Source organism: Gigantopelta aegis, chromosome 3 (genome assembly GCF_016097555.1).
Source record: "Gigantopelta aegis isolate Gae_Host chromosome 3, Gae_host_genome, whole genome shotgun sequence".
Taxonomy (NCBI): domain Eukaryota; kingdom Metazoa; phylum Mollusca; class Gastropoda; order Neomphalida; family Peltospiridae; genus Gigantopelta; species Gigantopelta aegis.
This window is the reverse complement of record NC_054701.1, coordinates 40,870,684-40,893,517: the sequence shown is the minus strand read 5'-3', so window position 1 is coordinate 40,893,517 and position 22,834 is coordinate 40,870,684. Positions and strand designations below refer to the sequence as shown.

Below are 22,834 nucleotides of genomic sequence, written 5' to 3'. Positions count from 1 at the left end.
GTTCCAGCCAGTGCTCCACAAAATTTGTGTAACAAAGGCCGTGGTATGTACTATCCTGTCTGTGAGATGGTGCATATAAAAAATCCCTTGCTGCTAATCGAAAAGAGTAGCCCATTGGTCCTTAACCATATGTCTGACGCCATATAACCGTAAATAAATGTGTTGAGTGCGTCGTTAAATAACCTTCCTTCCTTTATTAAAATAATAACATTAAAACTTTGATCGGTTCACCAAAACATTCACCGTGAATGTCAGACCGACAATATCTCCGGTTCAACTATATGAAAGATGAGTCTGCTTGTACATCGTACCAACGTTTTTGTACTACATACTGAGGTGCAAAATAAGGGGTCGGTCTTTTCACAAAGTCGACCAACACAAAAAATATATACGGTAACCAAGCTTTTCACCCTTTTTTGAAGGACAGAAATGTGTGTGTGTGTGTGTGTGTGTGTCGCGCAACCACTTCCCCCTTTAATTTTCACCCAGCGACATGTTAAACTCATGATGCCATGCCAATGATAGGACGAAATTATCTGGACGACTCATAAATATTAAATGCATGTGAAGATTGAGTCCTAGTATTCCTTGCAAAGCGATCCTCATTGATCAGTAGGAGTGCTAGGCGTCCAATGTGGAGGGTGTAGGGGGAAGGAGGGATGGGTAAACACAACATGATGTCCATGTCCACTGTCAGGAAGAGTTCGGAGACGATTCAGACGTACACTACTCGCCCGACGTCACAAAAAGGAAAATTGGAGGTGGTGCACCGCAAGAACTCACTGGAACCTCAGGATAAGGTACTCTGGTCAGATGGAATTCGGATCATGTTCCACACAGCGGATGGGCAAATTCAAGTATGGAGATATAGGGAAACGTCCTGTGACCATCACGCCATTCTGGAGGAAGTTCCCGTTGGTGGAGGTTTAGTTATGGTATGAGAATGCATCTTCTTTGATTGTAAACTAGATCTGGGCCCGTGCCTATAAAACATTTAACAGTCTAGACTCGATCTCTAATGACGCTACACACATACTATTTGTATGGCGTTGTCATGACATCAGTGTCTCAGACTCTATTAGAGTCTCGAGTCTAAAAGTTTGATAAGTACCAGGCGACTGCAGCTGGAATACTCAGTGAGCGGAGATACCAAGATGCCACCTTGGATAGAGTCGTCATTCTTCATTTTGACAACCATGCACATGCATGCAAGCTGCCCTATCTTCATGCGTGGTATTCGTGCCATAGCAGTACTCGACTATCTGCAACAGATTGGAGTTAAAAATCTACCATTGCCTGCATGGAGTCCTGACCTGAACCGTACAGAACATATCTGGGATTTTTGGTGGCGCATGGTGAGGGAGAGGGACCATGCATCATGTGCAGAATTTAAAGGAATTGAATTGTTTATGACATCATCATCAGCATTTCTCCCCTTTCAGTATCATCTATTACAATGAGATATACAAAATGCACGTGAACAAAATGTTAAACATTTAATATTGGTATTCTCATACTACGAGATTGCTTGTGCGTTTGTGTGAAAATATTGGGTAGTGCTTAACTTTTACGCTGGTGTATATATTAAAAAACTACACACATATATAGCGGAAACGTGGGAGAAATTAAGCTACCGTTTTTGCTGCTGTTTCATTCGTACTAGAACTCTTCTATTTTACAGCTAAAGAACACTATTTCGGTAACTATGTCATAGATGTATAACTCTGTAAAAATACTATATATAGCTTTAATATGGCCTATAAAACCCTGGTTGCCGTGTACATGTACCAAATTCCTGCCCCCTCTCCCAACCCCGTGTCGTAGCTGGAAGTACATTACGGAGTAAAAACATCTATAGCTCACGCAGATTCATTATATAATCGTCATATATTGTTGGCTTTTATTGAACCCTTTAAAACATTTTTATATTGTGTTGGTGTGTATTACAGATGGGTAGATTAACGCATATTATCGTGTTTCATACGACTTTCACCTTTCTCTGGCAGATTGACAAGAATGAGACGGGTTCAGTTCAACTTCCAAGGACTATCAATCAATTAAATGCTTATAACAAAATGAAACCGATCTTTGATTTGAAGCTTGTAACGTCTTAATCACTGCATTTCAGTGTTCTTCCAAAATAAAATTAAATATTTTGTAATCATTTGCACACTATATCAAATGTGGTGTTGGTGTTACGAATACATATATCTGCTCCAGTTTTATTATATATAGTTGTATAAAAAATCTCTAAATTAATAAACACACATTTGTTTATATATTATGGTGCCACATTTTGCGTATTTCAGAACTGTACGAATTCCTCAATTTGTAAACACACTGAGCCATGGCAACCAGGTGGGGTATATGCGGCACTGGCGTCATTTCCAACGATTTTTGTGCAGCAATAAGCAGTCATCCTGCCGAAGAACACCAGGTATGGCTACCATTGGTTCTCAGTGGCGGGGAGAGAAGGCTGTGGTATGTGCTATCCTGTATGTGGGATGGTGCATATAAAAGATCCCTTGCTACCAATGGAAAAATGTAGCAGATTTCCTCTCTAATACTAAATGTCAAAATTACCAAATCAATGTGCTCTAGTAATGTCGTTAAAGAAAACACAAACTTTAAAAACAAACTTTAGTCAGATTATTGGACCCCGAGACAAACCATTACGTAACGTCACGTTGCGTAGCCACATGATGCGTTTTGATCACTTCCAATGCGATTTATATACCCCACGACGTAGTTCTAGCACTAGTATACCAACTGTAGCCGACACTTATAAAACTTTAAACTCCAGACTTAAAATTTAGCAAACTGTTAATTTTCTGTCAAATTACGTGGTGTTCACGCTATACTGCGCCCTGTCCACACCATAATCTGTCTCCGGCATTAGACCAAGTATCCCAACGACTGGTATATCAAAGACCGTGGTACGTGCTGTCCTTTCCGTGAGAAAGTACCGTACATATAAAAGATTCATTACTGGTAATGGAAAAAAAGAGGTTTTTTTTGAAAACTACGAATATAAATTACCCAATGTTTGACATCCAATAGCCAATGATTAATAAATCAATGTGCTCTAGAGTTATTGTTAAACAAGACAATCCTTTACACCGGGTATGGTTGCACGTAATTGGAGTATGGTTATGAGCGTCCATAGTATACTAGTAGTTACTAAATTTTGGAGAGTTTACGATTCTTTTGAAATGGCTTGTCCAAATCTTTTTGTTGATTTGGCTGAACCGATCTATCTACAGCTAATTCTTTTTTTATTTTTTATATTCAGACCTGATGCAAACTAATTACTTTTTGGGTTTAATTTTAAATGTATGTGTAATTACTATAACCTATTATTATTATTAGACCCCTACCGATACAACCGGATGGGATTATATTTCATCTCCGTCCATCTGTCTGTCTGTCTGTCCGTCTGTCTGTCTGTCCTACGTATAGTTTTTCGAATGGTATTTGTTTTAGAATTCCTCGAGATACTGAGGTGAAATCTTGTGTATAGCTTTATCATGTACTGCTACAAATCAAGTTTGACTTTCATGGCAATTTACCCATTTGTGACGGACATATGGCCGTTGAACTTAGGAGATATAAAAACAAATTTCCGGACTTGCAATGTCTGAATACATTGAGATAAAATTTTGTATATAGCTTTATCATGTACTATTGCAGATCAAGTTTAACTTTCTTGGTGATTTACCCACTTTCCACAGAGGTATGGCCCTTGAATTTAGGAGATACGCAAATTTGTTGGTCCCGGTAGGGGACATGACTGTATTGCTTTAGGAGTACTGTCATAATGCTTGTTCTTTTTTATATTAATATATTTTTCCTTCGTTATATTTTTTCTTTCTTTCTGTCTTTCTTTCTTTCTTTCTTTCTTTCTCCTTTCTTTCTTTCTTTCTAATATTCTTTTTTTTCTTTCTTTCTAACAAGATATTAAACGTGCACATTCTGTAGTCTACCTCATTTCTATTCCCACCATATCTCTTTCTTGGACACATTTGTTGTGAAAACCAGAATACATATATAAACATTTACCAAACAATTTCATCCAGATCGTTGCTGTTGCGGCCAGAGATTTAAACAGGGCGAAGACGTTTGCTGCGAAGTTTGAAATTCCAACAGCTTACGGCTCTTACCAGGAACTCGTTCAAGACCCAAATATTGGTATGTTCAGTCACAAGCATGTAGCACTGAATACGACACTATTAATTTACTAGAATACTAAGTTACTTGTTTTCTAAAAGATAATTTGTAAATTGAATATTCGTTTTTATTTATTTTATACAATATATTTTAAAATATGCATATTTTGTGCTTAATCATTTTATAATCATTTCAGTTCATAACAAAACAAAACAAAGAGTACAAACATATTGCATATTTAACTAAACACCAGTCGATCTCACATAATGTTTACATCGAGTGGCAATATTAAAGTACAATTTTCATAATCTCGATAGATAGATAGATAACTACTTTAACGTGCTCATATACCACTAGGCTTTCGAACATGCCCATCCAGAGTCCGACCTCCGATAAGATCGGTGGCCTGACTTGGGATGGGTGTGTGTGTGTGTGTGTGTGTGTGTGTCATAATCTCGAGTTCATTGTGAAAAACATTGTATATAGAAATTAGTTTCCAGTATACTTCGTAATTCACCCGAATCATTTCGTATACCCTCGGCATAATCCCGAATGTTTTCAATTTCTTTTTAAATCACTGGCATGACTTTGCAAGTAAGGTTTTGATTGGTCGAATGAAAGGTGGACATGAACTCCAACGGAGTGCTGTTAGATCCACAAGTAGGGCCTAATAGTAATTAACCAGTGGAGCTAATTTTAATTAGATTGATATTTAACTAATCACTAGTCGATCTCACATAATGTTTTCACAATGAACTCGAAATATGAACATTGTACTTTAGTATTGCCACTCGCTGTAAACAGTGGTTTTATGATAATCCTTGGAAAAAAAAGTATGTAGGGTATATGTTTACCACGTATTCATAAAAAAATAGCAGCTAGTTATTTGTAAGTATGAAGATGCGTTTTATTTTCAAACTATGACCAGTGGCGGATCCAGAAAATCCATGGGGGGGGGAATGACATGAGGCGGAATGCTAATGGAACTTTGGGGGAGGTTTGGAGGGGATCGTAAAAAAAATGAAAATTAATATATAATAAAAGTATAACTGTCGCAAAATTTAGGGGGGGGGGGGCGGGCCTCTGGGCCCCTAGATCTGCCTCTGATGACGCCATTTGTCAATCTTATTGGAGTTTGTTTTTCAATAATATTTAAATTAAAAAAATAGTAGGAAATCCAAATATTTGGATGTAATTTTGAATTTGTGGGTATGTATGTAAAGCATGCAAGATTTAATTTTTACATTTCACAAGAAAAATTAATAAATATTTTAATCATTATGGAACCCTGAGACTTTGTTGTTTTTAGACATCGTATATATTGGAACTATTCACACTACCCACACAAGCATCAGCCTGCTATGCCTGAATGCGGGTAAACCAGTACTCTGTGAGAAACCAATGTGTTTGACCATTGATGACGTCAAAGAAGTCCTCAGTTTGGCAAAGGAGAAAAATCTGTTCTTTATGGAGGTAACCAAATGAGATTTTAAATTATTATTATTGTTACACTGGCCACAATGCTATCTTAATTTTATTACACGAGTAATCATTTATTGGGAAGAAAGTAAAAATGAACTGACCAATTATTTATATACTCTTCAAAAAAAGTAGGGGAACTCTAATAAGAATTTACAATGGCCAATATTGTACGGTATATTAGCTGTGGGGAATGGTTATATGATAATAGTGAATTAATTGGGCAAACATTACAAACGGTAGTTCAGTATTACAGTAGGTTTTATTACCACCAAAGATCTTGAAGGACGATTGGGGTCAGAAGTGAAATTTGAAAGTTGACGTTTTTTTAAATCAGTAAATCATAAATTCAAACAATAAAAACAACTAAAAACAAAACAATAACAACTGTATGATCAACAGAATGAAAAATATTGACAGAAATAATGTTCCACATTGTTTAATGGACCTTCCTGGAAATTGTCAAAATCGAGAATGACACCCCACGTACGTGTACGGTGCAACTGCTTGATGCACGCGCAAACTATGGAATGTGTTTCGGTGTGTTGATAAACAGACCTGAACGTTCTTTACTAGGATGTCTGTGGTCAAAACGTATGTTCGGTCTAATAGTTGATATTAACATTAATATTTCAGGTTCCCCTACTTTTTTTGAAGAGTATATTTTAGAATACATTTTGTTTCCTGTTTACTACCACCAGTGACATGCACAGATCTAGAAGTCTGAAGTACAGAAGTTAATTTTATGTTCATATTTAATCCTTAATATTAACACAGTGTAAGTTTTCCGTCGTTTTTTTTACTGGCATATTAAATGAATAACAGAAAGAAAGAAAGAAATGTTTTATTTAACGACGCACTCAACACATTTTATTTACAGTTATATGGCGTCAGACATATGGTTAAGGACCACACAGATATTGAAGAAGGAAACCCGCTGTCGCCACTACATGGGCTACTCTTCCGATTAGCAGCAAGGGATCTTTTATTTGCGCTTCCCACAGGCAGAATAGCACAAACCATGGCCTTTGTTGAACCAGTTATGGATCACTGGTCGGTGCAAGTGGTTTTACACCTACCCATTGAGCCTTGCGGAGCACTCACTCAGGGTTTGGAGTCGGTATCTGGATTAAAAATCCCATGCCTCGACTGGAATCCGAACCCAGTATCTACCAGCCTGTAGACCGATGGCCTACCACAACACCACCAAGGCCGGTATGAATAACAGAAGTCAAGTTGGTGATGTAGGTTCTTATTTTTCCTTCCAGCATGAAACATTGTTAACAACATGGTTTTCAGATATTATATAGGTCTCAGCTGTTGGGTGAATGACACACTGGTCTCCCGATATAGTTGACATTGCGACTGAGAACCTCACGGGTATGAACAGCAGAGTTGCTCTAATTAGGTCTATCTTTCATGTAGATCTATCTTGTAGGTCTGTCTTTCATGTAGGTCTGTCTTTCTGTAGTAGCATCATCGTTTTGGAACAAATGACAACTGCATTGTTATGCGTTAAAGGCTCTTTAATGGCTGACAAGTTTCCATTTGTATATCACCCTGTAACAATATAATTAAAATACAATATAACAATACATTCATTATTCATATATAAATCTCAGGATACACATACATAATATTCCATCATTTAAATAATAGTATTTAATATGACATGACATATTAAAGTAATTAATGCATAATACAAAATATGTCTTATGATTACAACAGACATAGTTATGATACATACATACATAATATACATTATCACTCACATAAAATACAAAAATAAAACTCACAAATGACACAAGTCCATAGAAAAGTCAACACTGCAGCACACAATAATGTCCAAGTGGAATTCCTTTAAAATGTTCGCAAAAAGTCCAGATCACAAATGTAAAGGATACTCATGTTAGGACGTCATTCTGTAGAGGGATAAAGGTCAATCCTGTACTCTCCATCCAAACCATCTGTCAGCCCGTTGTTAGTCCCTACATCGGCTCCAAATGTAGTAGCATCATCGTTTTGGAACAAATGACAACTGCATTGTTTTGGGTTAAAGGCTCTTTAATGGCTGACAAGTTTCCATTTTTATATCCCTGTAACAATATAATTAAAATACAATATAACAATACATTCATTATACATATATAAATCTCAGGATACACAATATATAATATTCCATCATTTAAATTATAGTATTTAACATGCCATGACATATAAAAGTAATTAATGCATAATACAAAATATGTCTTATGATTACAACAGACATAGTTATAATACATACATACATAATATACATTATCACTCACATGTCCAAATAATGATTTAACATATGTCTCCATTATCACAAATACACAAGATATTATCAATCATGTGAAATACATACATGTCCTGACCAGGCGCTAAACCTACCATAAGCGACGTCACGCCACTGCCGTTCTGCTAGTTAACGAGTCTACCGTTGACATTAAACCCACATTGCTGACATTGTTTACAACTGTCGCAAATCAAAAGAATGATAATGGATGGATGATAAAAATAATACCCCCCCCCCCCACCCCCACCCCTCGTGTCTTGTGATCAAGCCTCGGATTTCATACTTTTATCAACTCGTGCTGATAAATTATGATATTACAAGACACGAGGAGATATCCTCTATTTATGTTACAATGTAATTGGAACTTGACTTGAATCTTCTATCAAGGCATTTTACTTTTACCAATGATAGAGATAAAACTTACATTAATTAAAACTATAGTGTCTTTGTAATTTTTAATAGGCCTAGTAAAATTAGGATGTTATAATAAAGTGAGGCGGTATTGCAACTTTTAATTCAGCGTTCGACGAATACACTAGCCCTCGGTCTGGCTGTTGAATTTTTTTTTTAACCTGGGCTAGTGACAATTACCAACCATATTACGGTAATACATAGGACACTGGTCAAAGCTTCCGTGAAGGCTAATTTCTCGCTCCAGCCAGTGCACCACGACTGGTACACCAAAGGCCGTGGCATGTGATATCCTGTCTGTGTGCTATCCTGTCTATGTGATATCCTGTCTATGTGTACATGTAGCTGCCTGCATTCGTAATCACATGGGGCGGGACGTAGCCCAGTGGTACAGCACTCGCTTGATGCGCAGTCGGTGTGGGATTGATCCCCGTCGGTGGGCGCATTGGGCTATTTCTCGTTCCAGTGCACCACGACTGGTATATCAAAGGCCGTGGTATGTGTTATCCTGTCTATGGGCTGGTGCATATAAAAAAATTATTGCTGCTAATCGAAAACAGTGGCCCATGAAGTAGCGACAGCGGGTTTTCTCCGTCAATACCAGTGTGGTTCTTAACCGTATGTCCGATGCCATATAACCGTAAATAAAATGTGTTGAGTGCGTCGTTAAATAAAATATTTCCTTCTTTTTGTGAAGGCTAGTGACTTTCACAAACATTTGTGCGAACAGTTTTTAATTTTATCTTTGAATGCAGGCTGTGTGGTCTAGATGCTTCCCTCTGTACGACGAAATCCGCAGACAACTCGATGGCGGACACATGGGGAAACCTCTGGTTGTCATGGCCTCGTTTGTGCTGCCAATTCTGGACATCGCGAGGGTCGGTGAAAAACGTCTTGGTGGCGGCGGCCTCATGGACATTGGCAGCTACACTGTGCAAGCTGCAAACCTCGTTTTCAAAGAAATGCCAGAGAAAATAACCGTCGAAGGGGCATTATCGGAAGAAGGTACGTACATTTTGAACATTTAGGCCGTAAGAATTATTTTTTACCTACGGCAATTTTAAAAGTTTTTTGCCATAGGTAAAATGTTCACCTACGGCAATTTTAATCCTGTCTACGGCAATTTTAAACTTGTACAACAAACAAATACAAAATTAATAACCAAAAGTTATCTCTTCAACCGACGGGAATAATTTTTATTCAGCAGCAAAATAGTGCCATCGGTTAAGCCTTTGACCTACGGTAATTCATCTTGCTATTACGGCAATTGATATCGCGACTACGGCAATTTATATGGCGACTTCGGCAATTCATATAGCGACTACGGCAATTGCCGTCAGTGCTGTCGATAAGTTCGTACCATGTTAACGTGAAAGTTTATATATATATATATGATGCTGATTACATGTATTACAGGCTTGTATAAAATATTACAATGAGAAACGTAAGAATATGTTGGATTTAAATATTCCATACGTAGCACCTGGTGATAACAAACCATTGCTTCTTCATCACCAGTATCACACGAGTTGCCTCGCACGAAATAACATAGGTAGTCTATCAAATATTGACCTTTTCGCGAGAATATAAAGCTTACTCTTTTTGGGGGGGTACCAGCATTTCCCCTTCTAAAAGAGCACATAAAAAATACTGATTTTATAAGTAATATTTTGTCATCATTTTATCTTTGTTTTAAAAATAAAAGCTAATTTTGCCCTTCTACCACCCTCGTCGTACAGTTTATACACCCTTGAATACGCTGGTAACTGAATGCCATTAAGATTTCATTCACGCCAATTTTGCATTAAAAATGCATGCAGTTTTTTTCTTTCTTTCTTATGCTTGTAAGGTGTCGATTCCTGTGCATGTATCATCCTTCGATACAGCGATAATCGGATGGCCAGTCTGGTGTACCACACCCAGGCGATGATCGAGAACACGGACGTGCCACTCCCCGAGCGAGCCAAGAAACTGGACTCCAACACGTTCACCATCATTGGTACAAAGGGACAAATTAGGGTAAGCATTTCCGATTATCAGCATGCTGTATGAATAAATAATATTTATTTTTATAAATAGGTATGGTGGTAATGAATGCTGTAGATAATTGAGCATTTAGAGGTACGGTGTTTACCACCAAATCACAAATCTCACAGACAATAGCTGCATCTGTAGCTAAACCTATTACACGCATCGTTTCGATCATCATGTACACAATGGCTATCTATAAATACTACCACCCCTCACCCTTAAAGTAAAAAAAAGACGTTTGTGTTCTTTGACGACACCACTAGAGCACATTGATTTATTAATCATCGGCTATTGGATGTCAAATATGTCACATATAGTCTTAGAGAGGAAAACACGCTACATTTTATTTCATTAGTAGCAAGGTATCTCTTATATGCATCATCCCACTGACAGGATAGTACATACCACAGCCTTTGATATACCAGTCGTGGTGCACTAGTTGGAGAGAGAAATAGTCTAGTACAGTCCGGTACAGTCTAGTATGGGTTTTTTAACTAGTGGAGGTACTTCTAGAGGCACTCCTCGGTTCGTAGGTTATCAAACGAACTTGTATGCGTTCATAAATACTAACGTTTGCCAACTGTGAACATATGTAGCTATATATGTTATATGTCCTACGTGGTAGTGGTGTTCCAATAATCGATTATAAATTATAATAATCGAAAATTGATCGGTTTAGCACTACCGATGTGATGGTCGATTATAAACATTCTTAATCGTTTGTGTGGGAAACTGTTAACTGTAATTGTACCTCCAGTTTAGATGATGGAATTGGTGTAAGTATGTTGGGGTTGGGGTTTCTTTTCTTGTGTGCATATTACATAAAGAAAAAAGATATTAAATAGCTAATAAAGATAAAATTAGCTATTTGTAGGGGCTAAATCCTAGTGAACACAACAAATAGGAACATGGTCCTTCGTAATGAAATCCTTATTATTTTCATATAATTCTGACCGATTTTATGAGTGAAAGTTGATCGGTTGGTGCAAAGCGATCTAATCGATGATCGATGCTGAAATTCCAACCGATTCGCAACACTACTACGTGATTTCTACACATTGGGGTGGGTGGGGTGGGGGCGAGACGTAGTCCAGTGGTAAAGCGCTTGCTTGATGCGCGGTCGGTTTGGGATCGATCCCCGTCAGTGGGCCCATTGGGCTATTTCTCGCTTCAGCCAGTGCATCACGACTGGTACATATCAAAGGCCGTGGTATGTGCTATCCTACCCGGAGAATGGGTATTGTTAACTCCAAAAGCGCTCGCTTGATGCGCGGTCGGTTTGGGATCGATCACCATCAGTGGGCCCATTAGGCTATTTCTCGCTCCAACCGTTGCACCATGACTGGTACATCAAAGGCCGTGGTATGTGCTATCCTGTCTATGGGATGGTGCATATAAAATATCCCTTGCTGCCAATCAAAAATAGTAGTCCATAGTGGCGACAGCGGGTTTCCTCCTTCAATATCTGTGTGGTCCTTAACCATATGTTCGACACCATATAACCGTAAATAAAATGTGTTGAGTGCGTCGTTAAATAAAAAATTTCTTTCTTTCTTTTTTCTTTCCATATAACCGTAAATAACATGTGTTGAGTGCGTCGTTAAATAAAACATTTCCTTCCTTCCTTCTACACACAGTGATCATTGAATTGCAGGTTGACTCACCTTTCTGGTGTCCAACAAAGATGTCGGGCCCATCTGGAATCAAGGAGTTCCCCCTCCCCAAGATGAAATACCCCGTCAATCTGATCAACAGCGAGGGGCTGTATTACGAAGCAGGCTGTGTCGGGGAATGTCTCAAGAAAGGTTAGACGAAAAGCACATGTATTCCTTCATCGAATCTGCCGACATGAATGTTATTTTCATGGATAAGCGAGCGGGAATATGTACAACGCTTTAGGTTACACACCACCATTAATGACTCCATGCAGTTCAATACAATTTCTATGTCAGAATATATTCTGTGAAAAATACAACACTGTCGAGAGGGTCATGTGACTACTAATTTTAGGGAGTGCTCTCAACTGATAAGTACCGTGTAAAAATTCAACATTGGTCGACCACGAAAGTTTTCAGTTAACAGCCACCATGCCCAAGGACCTCCTCGTGTTTCTGTTATACAAGTTGCACTATACCACTTGCAGAGTTGTTATCAGTTAGTACTACATACAACAAGTAACTTCAAACCAGTGGGTTATTTAAATACTACAGAGGTCAACCTAGGTGTAATCATCAAAGAAATATTTCAAAAAGCATATCAGAATTTTGTAGTTTTTTTTTTTTTTTTATGAGGAACCATGGGCGTACGACCGGGGGGGGGGGGCAATTACCCCCCCCCCCAAATTCGGGCAAAACAGTGGGAAAACAGTGGGGAAAATTCGGGCAGTTTTTATCTGGGTAAAATTTCGGGCAAATCAACCCCTCCAGCCCCCTAAATCAAAGAGTCCCCATACGCCCATGCGAGGAACCATTTCCTAGACCGAACTACTAGTATATTAAGCTGCTAAAACAAGTAACGACACGACAAATAGTGGTGTGTTGCCTTTCCTAAGTGCAGTAATGTCGTTTTAGTACAGTACTGTCATTAACAGCTGCTGGAGAGTTTTCAATATTCAGAGATGCATTTCAGGTTATTTTAATCTAATTAAGCTTAAAATTTAATTGGTTTTGAGGTGAAATATTTTGAGGTCAGCTTAATTTGGGCGTTATTATTTTGGGCATCAGTATTTTGTGGGGCGGGACGTAGCCCAGTGGTAAAGCGCTCGTTTGATGTGCGGTCGGTTTAGGATCGATCCCCTTCGATGGCTCCATTGGGCTATTTCTCTATATCTGTACCGGCCTCGGTGGAGCAGTGGTTAAGCCATCGGACTACATGCTGGTAGGTACAGGGTTCGCAGCCCGATACTGGCTCCATCCCAGAGCGAGTTCTTAAGGGCTCAATGGGTAGGTGTAAGCCCACTACACCCTCTTCTCTCTCATTAACCACTAACCAACTAACAACTGACCCACTGTCCTGGACAGACAGCTCAAATAGCTGAGATGTGTGCCGAGAACAGTGTGCTTGAACCTTAATTGGATTTAAGCACGAAAATAAGTTGATATGAAATCTATATCTGTGTTGTCCTTAACCATATGTCTGACGCCATATAACCGTAAATAAAATGTGTTGAATGCGTCGTTAATTAAAACATTTCCTTCCTGTATTTTGGCCACAAACATTTATCGCCTCGACTTCGATGCAATCTAAAGCCATGTATATAGGGAATCGGCATTTATGGTGTAAGTCAACTGATTAAAAGAATTTAAAAAAAAACGTTCTGGCCCACTCATGAGGATATGCATGTCCTTCGAAGCCAAATCTGCTTTTACAGGGTAAACAGACTAAAATAATATGTAACAATTTGTTTTGTGTGAAATTGCCGCAGGAATACCTTCTCTGCCCCCCTTTTAAGGACACTTGTGTTCTTCACAGCTGAATAAATATATTTGGATTTATTAATTTTAAACGTTCTTCACATCCAGTATTGCTAAGTAATTGCAACAGTGTGGTTGCCACACAAATTTCCGTATTTTACATAAATAATATACAAGGAGGTTGAAGTAATAAGCTGCCTAAATGTGCTTGACTCGTTTGACTTTCTGTGTTCAAATTAGAGATATATGACTGATCTGTTGTAGCCTTTTATCTTACATACATAAATAAACATGTATTATCTACATGGTATAATATACACGGTTTATGCATAAATACATTATCAGGCCCGTAGGAACCGGGGGGGGGGGGGGGCAGGGGTCACGTGCCCCCCACTTGTGAACTTGTGAGCCTTTTTATCAAATTAATGTTTGCCATTGTAACCAAAATCTGATATAGAGTTTATACCTGATCCGTCAGTGCCTCCCCCCTCCCAAAGTCGTTCCTACGGGCCTGATTATTATGTTTTAGCATGTACCATAACAATATTTGTGACATCACTAAGGCTTCTCTCATGTTTAAGGACAGCAAGGTTTTGGTTTGTACAAAGTGGCAATTAACATAAAGATGAAGTTAAATCGAATGTGTAGTGAATACAATGATACTTAAAGGGACATTCCTGAGTTTGCTGCATTGTAAGATGTTTCCGACTAATAAAATATTTCTGCAATTAAACTTACATATTAAATATTTTTTCTTGTTTAGAATATCAGTGTCTGTATATTCAATGTGTTTCTGGTCGTCTTAATATTTGTAAGAAGCCCAAACTGGATTTTGTCTTCAAATAATTTCGTACGTACGAAATTTTTTTATTTTGGAAATAAAATTAAATTTATCCTAGTACAAATATTAGAACGATCAGAAACACGTTTAATATACAGCCACTAATATTTTATGCAGAAAAATATATTTGATGTAATTACAATCGTTAAAAAATCTTTGTTAGTCGATAACATCTTAAAAAGTGCAGCAAACTCAGGAATGTCCCTTTAATGTGTGTTATAAATTACAGTTTGTGGTTAGTGAAAAGGGTATTACACAGCCCTCTACGTTAACGTTTTCACCTAGGAGCCAGATGGCGCCTACTTGTATTTTATATAGATAGTAGAAAATGTATTAGTCACCAAATGAAAACAAATTGGTCGCAATATAGACGGCTGTTACACTTGTGGATCACATTCGTGTTTATATGTTGAATAAACCTCACAGAAGTCGTTTAGTAATTGTCTTATTCCAAACTCGCTCGACGTGGGGAAAAAAACTAAACATTCTAGAAATCGTTTTATAATAATCCGTAGACACACATGCTCATGAAATAATATATCATTCACGTATATAATCAGTTAATATTTAAAACTAGGTCATTTAAGTACTAATACCAGTCTTATCGATGTCTTTGTTTGTATTATCACACTGGTATCTTTATTTATTTCAGGTTTAAAAGAGTGTCCGAAAATGACGCATACAGATTCTGAAATTATTCACACCATCATGGCCGACATTTTAAAGCAACTTGGAGTGGACTACACTGGAGTCGCTGCAAATATCTAGATGAAACAGTATAAACACATTGAAGAATGATCGTTTAGGCCTAAAACAATTGTCTTTCTGGGAACCCGACCCTACCTAGAGAAAAGGGCCGACCTTATTTTTGTTTTGGGTGTTTTTTTTGTTTGTTTTTTAAATATATATATGAAAAGAGTAAAAATTGTAGTTAAACAATTTTTTTATAGTTTTTTTTTTAACCCTACCTAATTTCGGAATATTCCCAAGAAGCACATAAGTTTTTTTTAAAGTCTTAATTCTAAAAATTATTGATATGCTAGTTTGAAACTGAGCTTAATTAGGCCAGAGATATATGCATGTCCATAAAGGTACCATTAAACAATGTGCTTTACTGGCAGAGGGGAGGCGTTGAAAGGAATTTGTTCTGGAATTTGTTAAAGTTCCCAGATTTCCTAAAAAGCATTATATATAGCATTCAATAGCACGCACGCGAGAGAAACCAATCACATATATACACATGGTAGCTAGCATTTATTGCACCTATAGCCATAAGGCAAACAGATTACTAGGTATCAAAGGGATCTGCTCTAACAAAATAATAAATAAATAGATAAATAATTAAATAAATTAGATAGATAGATAGATAGGTAGATAGGTAAATAGAAAGATAGATAGATAGATAGATAGCTCAATCAATCGATAGATAGATAGATAAAGTAAGTTTATACCTTGAAAATACTAAATTACCTAGACTGGCTAAGAAGTAAAGACGGTAGCACTCCCACCTCATACTCTTATAGTATTAAAAAAACCCTGCCATTTAACTTTACTTTTGAAATAAATATTTTACAGGCAATAGTTTTGAATCTATTTGAGTATGTGACATCACACAAAAACTCTGCCACCTTTGTATAATAATAACTGCCTTTCAATAAACAATCAAGTGACTTTTACAGGCTTCAGCGTGAACGAAATTGAGGGGTGTGATTTGTTCCCGTAACGTAGATTATGTGGCGCCATTTAAAATATTACCATATTGATACCATATAAATTTACGTGCTAAGGAGAGCTAAAAATTACTCTCAAACTATTATTAGGGGAGTGGTGGCGAGCAAGAGTAATAACGAAGCCCTAAATGGTGAAGCCAGCTTTCAAATATTATAAACATACAAAAATATATTATTTATAGTTTTCTCAATTTTTTTTTCTTTTTCACATTATATGGTGGAAAAAGAAGAAATTATCTAATTATCTATAAAATATTTAAAGTTGCTATATTGAGAATATTTTTTCATATTACTGTTATAGTATTTAGATTAGATCATTATTATTTTCATTCCATTTACAATCCATTCTTTGTTGCTCTACTGTTGTCTGTAACAATGCATGGCGAAATATATCTTTAACAACTTAAGACAGTTGACTGCATATGCTGACAACGAAAACGTGAGTTTATTCAAGCATGTACAGACTGTGATTGTATTGTGATTGTGACTGTATTTTACATTAGACAGCAATTGTGATTGCATTTTACATTAGAACATTTTATTACAAGATGGAATGGCGAGATCGCATCTTTAATAACCTAAACATTTCCTACGACATTTATATAAAGTGTTCAAAACTGTTTACAGTTTCCACTGTTAGATTGTATCCAGAATGAACATTTAAATGTTTGTTTTGTGTGTTGTGTCAAGACTTTATTTACACTCGGGCCGTAGGAGGAATATATACAATTTATAACATTCATTTTGTTTTAATATTATGTATGATGGGGCATGGTCTCCCGGGAACATTTTGAAATGTAGATACTGAAAAAACGATTTTAATAGCTTCTAAATATTATAAATAATATTTGATTGTGATCAAATGTGTTTCTATTTTATATAAAAAGAAATTCAAATTATATAATAAAACATTAAGGAGCGTTTAGTTACATTTTTGAAACTTTTTTTTTCGTTTTGCATTATCGGTACTAAAAATTTGCCGAAGTTGAACACTCTTTTGTCATGGCCATAGCAAAATGCATTGCCTACAGATTTCATATCTCTCCTTATGTACATGCAAAAGCATAAGGTGATTTAATCTTTTCTGCGACATACTGGTACGTAGGTATGTTTTTACTCTTCGCAAGGCCGAAAACGAACGTTCGCTGGTTGCATTGGTTGCGGGGATCACCAAAAGTATGTTGATCAGTGTCATGATTTCAGAGAAAGCTACACGAAATGTATATCATGGCAGACGTATCGGATAGGGATATTAATTATTTAGATCTATATACAAATCTAATATTAATCTATAATGACGAAACTGATTTGGACCCGGACCGTTTTACAATACAAATAAAATTTTGTAAAGTGGTAAAATTCTTTAGACGGCGATCTCAACTGGTGCAAATTATTGGAGCGGCCGCCGCCGCCCCTGCCGCCCCTGCCGCCCCAATTCCGGCGATCATGCACAGTAAACCGAATTACCACTTCGGGATCCAGTCAAAATTGTTTGCAAACGTTAGCCAAAAACGGCTGGCTGAACTTATGACAGATGTGGGGCCGTAACAAAACGGTAGCATAATTACATAATATACCTCCAACCCCACCCCTACCACAGGCTTACACGGTGACAAAAATAAAATGGCCTGTAATTGCAGTTATGCAGTAGGCTTAATAACAGTAATGTGCCTTTGTAAAAACATAATCGATCCGTGGGGTCTCTTAAAGTGCGGAGCCCTGACTTGACTTGAAGTTTTTAACATGCTCCTATACCACGAAGGTTTCGAGCATGTCTATCCCGAGTCCTGTCTCTGGATGCCAGTGGCTTGACTCGGAGTCCGTTGCATTTGTTACATCTGAGGGGCGGGACGTAGCCCAGTGGTAAAGCTCTCGCCTGATACGCTATCGGTCTGGGATCGATCCCCGTCGGTGGACCCAATGGGCTATTTCTCGTTCCAGCGAGTGCACCACGACTGGTATATCAAAGGACATGGTATGCGCTATCGTGTCTGTGGGATGGTGCGTATAAAATATCCATTGCTACTAGTGGCAAAAATGTAGCGGGTTTCCTCTCTAAGACTATATGTCAAAATTACCAAAAGATTGACATCCAATAGCCGATGATTAATAAATCAATATGCTCTAGCGATGTCGTTAAACAAATCAAACGAACTTTTAACTTTGTTATACCTGTTACATTGTTAATCCGGCACTGATTAAATTGTCGGGTGGCGTGGTTGGAGAATGGGGAGGGGGATTGCACAGGACCCCTAACTCGAGGACGAAAATGTACGGGTATTATTTGTCCTACTCATATAAATTTAGGTAAAATACGTCTTCCACAAGAGGCTGTGACCCACCCAGATTGGCCCCCCCCCCCTCGTTCTACGGGTCTGATTGTATCCAGGAAAACGAATTATATTTTTTATTTGCTTGCTTTAATACATCCTAATAGATATATATTGTACCGCATGCTTTGCAATAAATGATTACTGATGTATTGTTTGGTTTTATGATATGAGAGAGAGAGAGAGAGAGAGAGAGAGAGAGAGAGAGAGAGAGAGAGAGAGAGAGAGAGAGAGAGAGAGAGAGAGAGAGAGAGAGAGAGAGAGAGAGAGAGAGAGGGGGAGGGAGAGAGCGAGAGAGCACAACAGGAGAAGAAGAACGAAAAAGAAAAGAAAAAGAAAATAGGGAGCAATTTATGATCGAAATGATATATTTTTTAAATTCCAATTGCAATGAGATAGGTGTCTGTTCATGTTCAATTTATGATATTCACATGTTGGGATGTTATGGCACTGGCATGACGTATGATGTATGATATATTACTGGTATTGTTAAAATAAGTCGAGATATACTTGGAAAGATGATTACTGAACAAAAACAGAAACTTCCGATTAGTACATACAGTATTTGTTGTGTTAAAGAATTCATTGTGTAATGAAATTATATAGGTAGTATTAGCCGTGAGCTGTATTATCAGGATTCATGAATTTTATCGATTATTTTTGCACTGTTAATCGTCGACAACGTGAAATTCAATTTGCACGTGTATGCATGGTTCGACATGTCCTGTGTAGTATTCGGTCAATTTGTTTTACTTGTCTTATTACTGACATTGTTGTCAAGTGAACGAAAACGCTTCAAATTTGTAAAAAAAAATACGTTTTTTACATTGTAGCATTTTTAGTATGCCAAGAATACCCAATAATTTACGCGAACGGGCGATTGGCATGCTTGATGCTGGCATGTCGACAGAAGACGTTGCAAGGCATGTTGGGAGTTCTAGTCGAGCGATACGAAATCTTCGCGTAAGATTTCGAACAACAGGAAGCACCAACGACTTGCCACGTCGTGGACGTCCGCGGTGTACAACGCGTGGTCAAGACCGCTATATCATGAACACGCATTTGCGCAATCGATTCCAAACAGCCACTGCTACTGCTGCTAACACACCTGGGCTTCATAATAACCGAATCAGTGGGCAAACTGTTCGTAATCGTCTGCGGGAGAACGGTTTACATGCACGACGTCCTTACGTCGGATGCGTTTTAACGCAACGTCATCGTCTAAATCGTCTTAATTGGGCACGTGTACACACTCGTTGGATACGGCGACGCTGGAATACCGTTCTTTTTTTTGATGAATCCAGATTTTCTTTACAACGTGTTGATGGCAGGGTGCGCGTCTACCGTAGGAGAAATGAACGCTATGCTGACTGTTGTGTTCTTGAACGAGATCGTTTCGGGGGTGGGGGTTGTGTCATGGTCTGGGCAGCCATTGCCCATGTTTATCATTCACCACTAGTCGTCATTGATGGCAATTTAAATGCTCAACGTTACCGCGATGACATTTTCGCTCATCACGTCATTCCTCTGTTCCATAACAACGCCAACATCTCGATTTTTTAGCATGATAATGCCACCTCTCATACAGCTAGAGACACTGTAAATTTTCTTAGGACAAATAACATTGATTTCATTGATGACTGGCCCGCTAAAAGTCCTGATTTCAACCCCATCGAGCATGTCTGGGATAGTCTGGACAGACGAGTGAGGCGTCGTCCCAACCCACCCGCTAACGTCAACGAACTTCGTCAAGCGCTCATTCGGGAATGGAACAATATTCCACAGGCAGAAATCAACACTTTAGTCAATTCTATGCGCCTGCGATGCCTTCTGGTGTCTGTTTGGTCGACCCCGCCTGTAAATGTCACCTCCTGTATTGTGTTACAAAATCAACTGCCACGGCTGGTGAAGTAATCATGAATATTGTTATGCATAGAAAAATATTTTGGGGATCTTCCGGTTATCAACAAGGGAATGGATTTCTACCGTTTCGGACGTTACCGGAAGGTACTCGTAAATATAGCCCTAAGTATGCACCGTCTGAAACATTTTTGGAAAAGGGGATGTAGTATACTGTAAAAACTTACATTTATTAGGTATGACACAATCAAGTGGTCTCAAATAAGAGTAACCAGGAGATACTGTAAAATAAAACCCCCACAAAAAAAAAAAAAAAAAATCCAACAAAAAACACCTGGGATATTTGAATGATTTTATCGATCTCGATGTTAATTTCATACGATTCATTTCGCTACGCATTTGTGTCTGACGAAAATTCTCGAATGTGAATAACAACATTTATTCATATTAGCATTACTAGCAAACAATTATATAGGGTTGCAAACGAATCACTACGCATTTTTACATAGATTACAATTAATTGTGAGGGTATAATGATGGAAATACATGGTAAAAAGGTATCAGGTTAGCAAATTTTGCCCGAATATCTGTATAATATTTGCCCAACTTTTAGGTTTTGCTCCAGCACTAGTGGGGCAGTTGCCCTCCTGCCGCCTGTCTCTTACGCTTATGTCTGAGGGGTGCGACATCGCGCCGTCGGTTTGGGATCGATTCCCGTCGGTGGGCTCATTGGGCTATTTCTCTTTTCAGCCAGTGCACCACGACTGGTATATCAAAGGTCGTGGTATGTGCTATCCTGTCTGTGGGATGATGCATATAAAAGATTCCTTGCTACTAATGGAGAAATGTTACGGGTTTCCTCTCTAAGACTATATGTCAAAATTACTAAATGTTTGACATCCAATAGCCGATGATTAATAAATCAATGTGCTCTAGTGGTATTGTTAAATAAGACAAACTTTACTTTCCTCTCTTAGTCTATATGTCAAAATTAAAACATATTTGACATCAAATAGCCGATGATTAGTCGGGCACGGCAGAAGCAAGTAGACCTGGAGGTGAGGGTTAACTGATATTGAGGGTGCAAAGCAAAGTTTCTAGGGGCTTCGGGTATGCTCCCCCGTAAAAAAATGAAAACTAGATTTCTACAAGTGAAAATTACCTCTTCCTTAAGATTTACTACCAACAATAGTTTTGATAATTATTGAAAGGGGGGGGGGGGGGCGTGGAGAATTAGATCACCAGCCTCCCCTCTGCTCCACCATGCCTGCTAGTGGTGTCGTTAAACAAAACACTAACGTTTTTGTGTCTGCAGGGCCGAAGCTAGCGGAAAACAAATCCGGAAAAAATTATAGAAACTTAAAGAAAATTCTCTTCTTAATCTTTTACGGAGTTTTAGACTATTAACTACTCAGTTGCCCCCCCCCCCCCCCCCAACAAAAAATCCTAGCTGCAGCCCTGGTCTGAGACACGGTATTGGTATATAGACTTCATATGTATCCATTAGTAATTAACCTGCTGTGACCCCTAAATGTTTTTTTTTTTTTTTCCTAAATTAGGAATCAAACTAAAATTATACTAAATCTACTTTTTTTTTTAATATATATAACAAATCATAGACATTCGCTGATGTAGACGAAATCCATGAAGCAGCAGCCCTTAACGGTTTTATAGTGGAGAATAATACATTTGTGAGGGTGATGTATAACGAATGTAACCAAATGCTGTCGACAGTAAGAATATTAATGTTGGGTCTATTCTAAATATAGGCTACATTCACTTAAAACACCTGTCTGAAAGTTGCATAATAACCAAAATATTCACATTTCTTGTGACGTGTAAAGATTATACCTTGAATTACATGCCCCCCACCCCCCCCGCCCATCTAAAAACCCAACAACAATATAATAAAACAAAGCAAACAAACAAAAACATTGGCGTAGCCAGGATTTTATATTAGGGACCATATTGTGTGTGCGTGGGGGCAGCCACATTGTTTATGAGTCATGTTATGTGGCGACAGGAACTATATAACGTAGTCGGGGGATAGGTGTGATTTTTTTTTTTAATTGTATTATTGAAACACTCAATAGGCCTAATGATGACCGACAGGTTAATAAGTGACGCTACATTTTGAATTGGACAGAAAAATAAACAGAAAAACAACTGACTTTTATTTTAATAAAGCATAAACACTTTTTTTATGTACATTATATTCTTTGCATAATCAACCCTACCTTTGACAGACAATGCTT

At 37.9% G+C, this 22,834-nt stretch overlaps 1 protein-coding gene across 1 annotated transcript in view; it reads left to right on the top strand.

Annotated features, from left to right (window-relative positions):
• The window catches only part of LOC121368041 (trans-1,2-dihydrobenzene-1,2-diol dehydrogenase-like), a 19,066-nt gene extending 1,752 nt beyond the window's left edge, over positions 1-17,314 (top strand). Inside the window, exons 2-8 of the mRNA XM_041492557.1 lie at positions 2,310-2,437; positions 4,077-4,188; positions 5,477-5,640; positions 9,130-9,379; positions 10,224-10,393; positions 12,060-12,210; positions 15,312-17,314. Of these exons, the coding sequence (XP_041348491.1) occupies positions 2,348-2,437; positions 4,077-4,188; positions 5,477-5,640; positions 9,130-9,379; positions 10,224-10,393; positions 12,060-12,210; positions 15,312-15,427 (1,053 nt within the window). The 5' untranslated portion in view covers positions 2,310-2,347 and the 3' untranslated portion in view covers positions 15,428-17,314. The remainder of the gene's footprint in view (positions 1-2,309; positions 2,438-4,076; positions 4,189-5,476; positions 5,641-9,129; positions 9,380-10,223; positions 10,394-12,059; positions 12,211-15,311) is intronic.
• Positions 17,315-22,834: the final 5,520 nt, after the last annotated feature.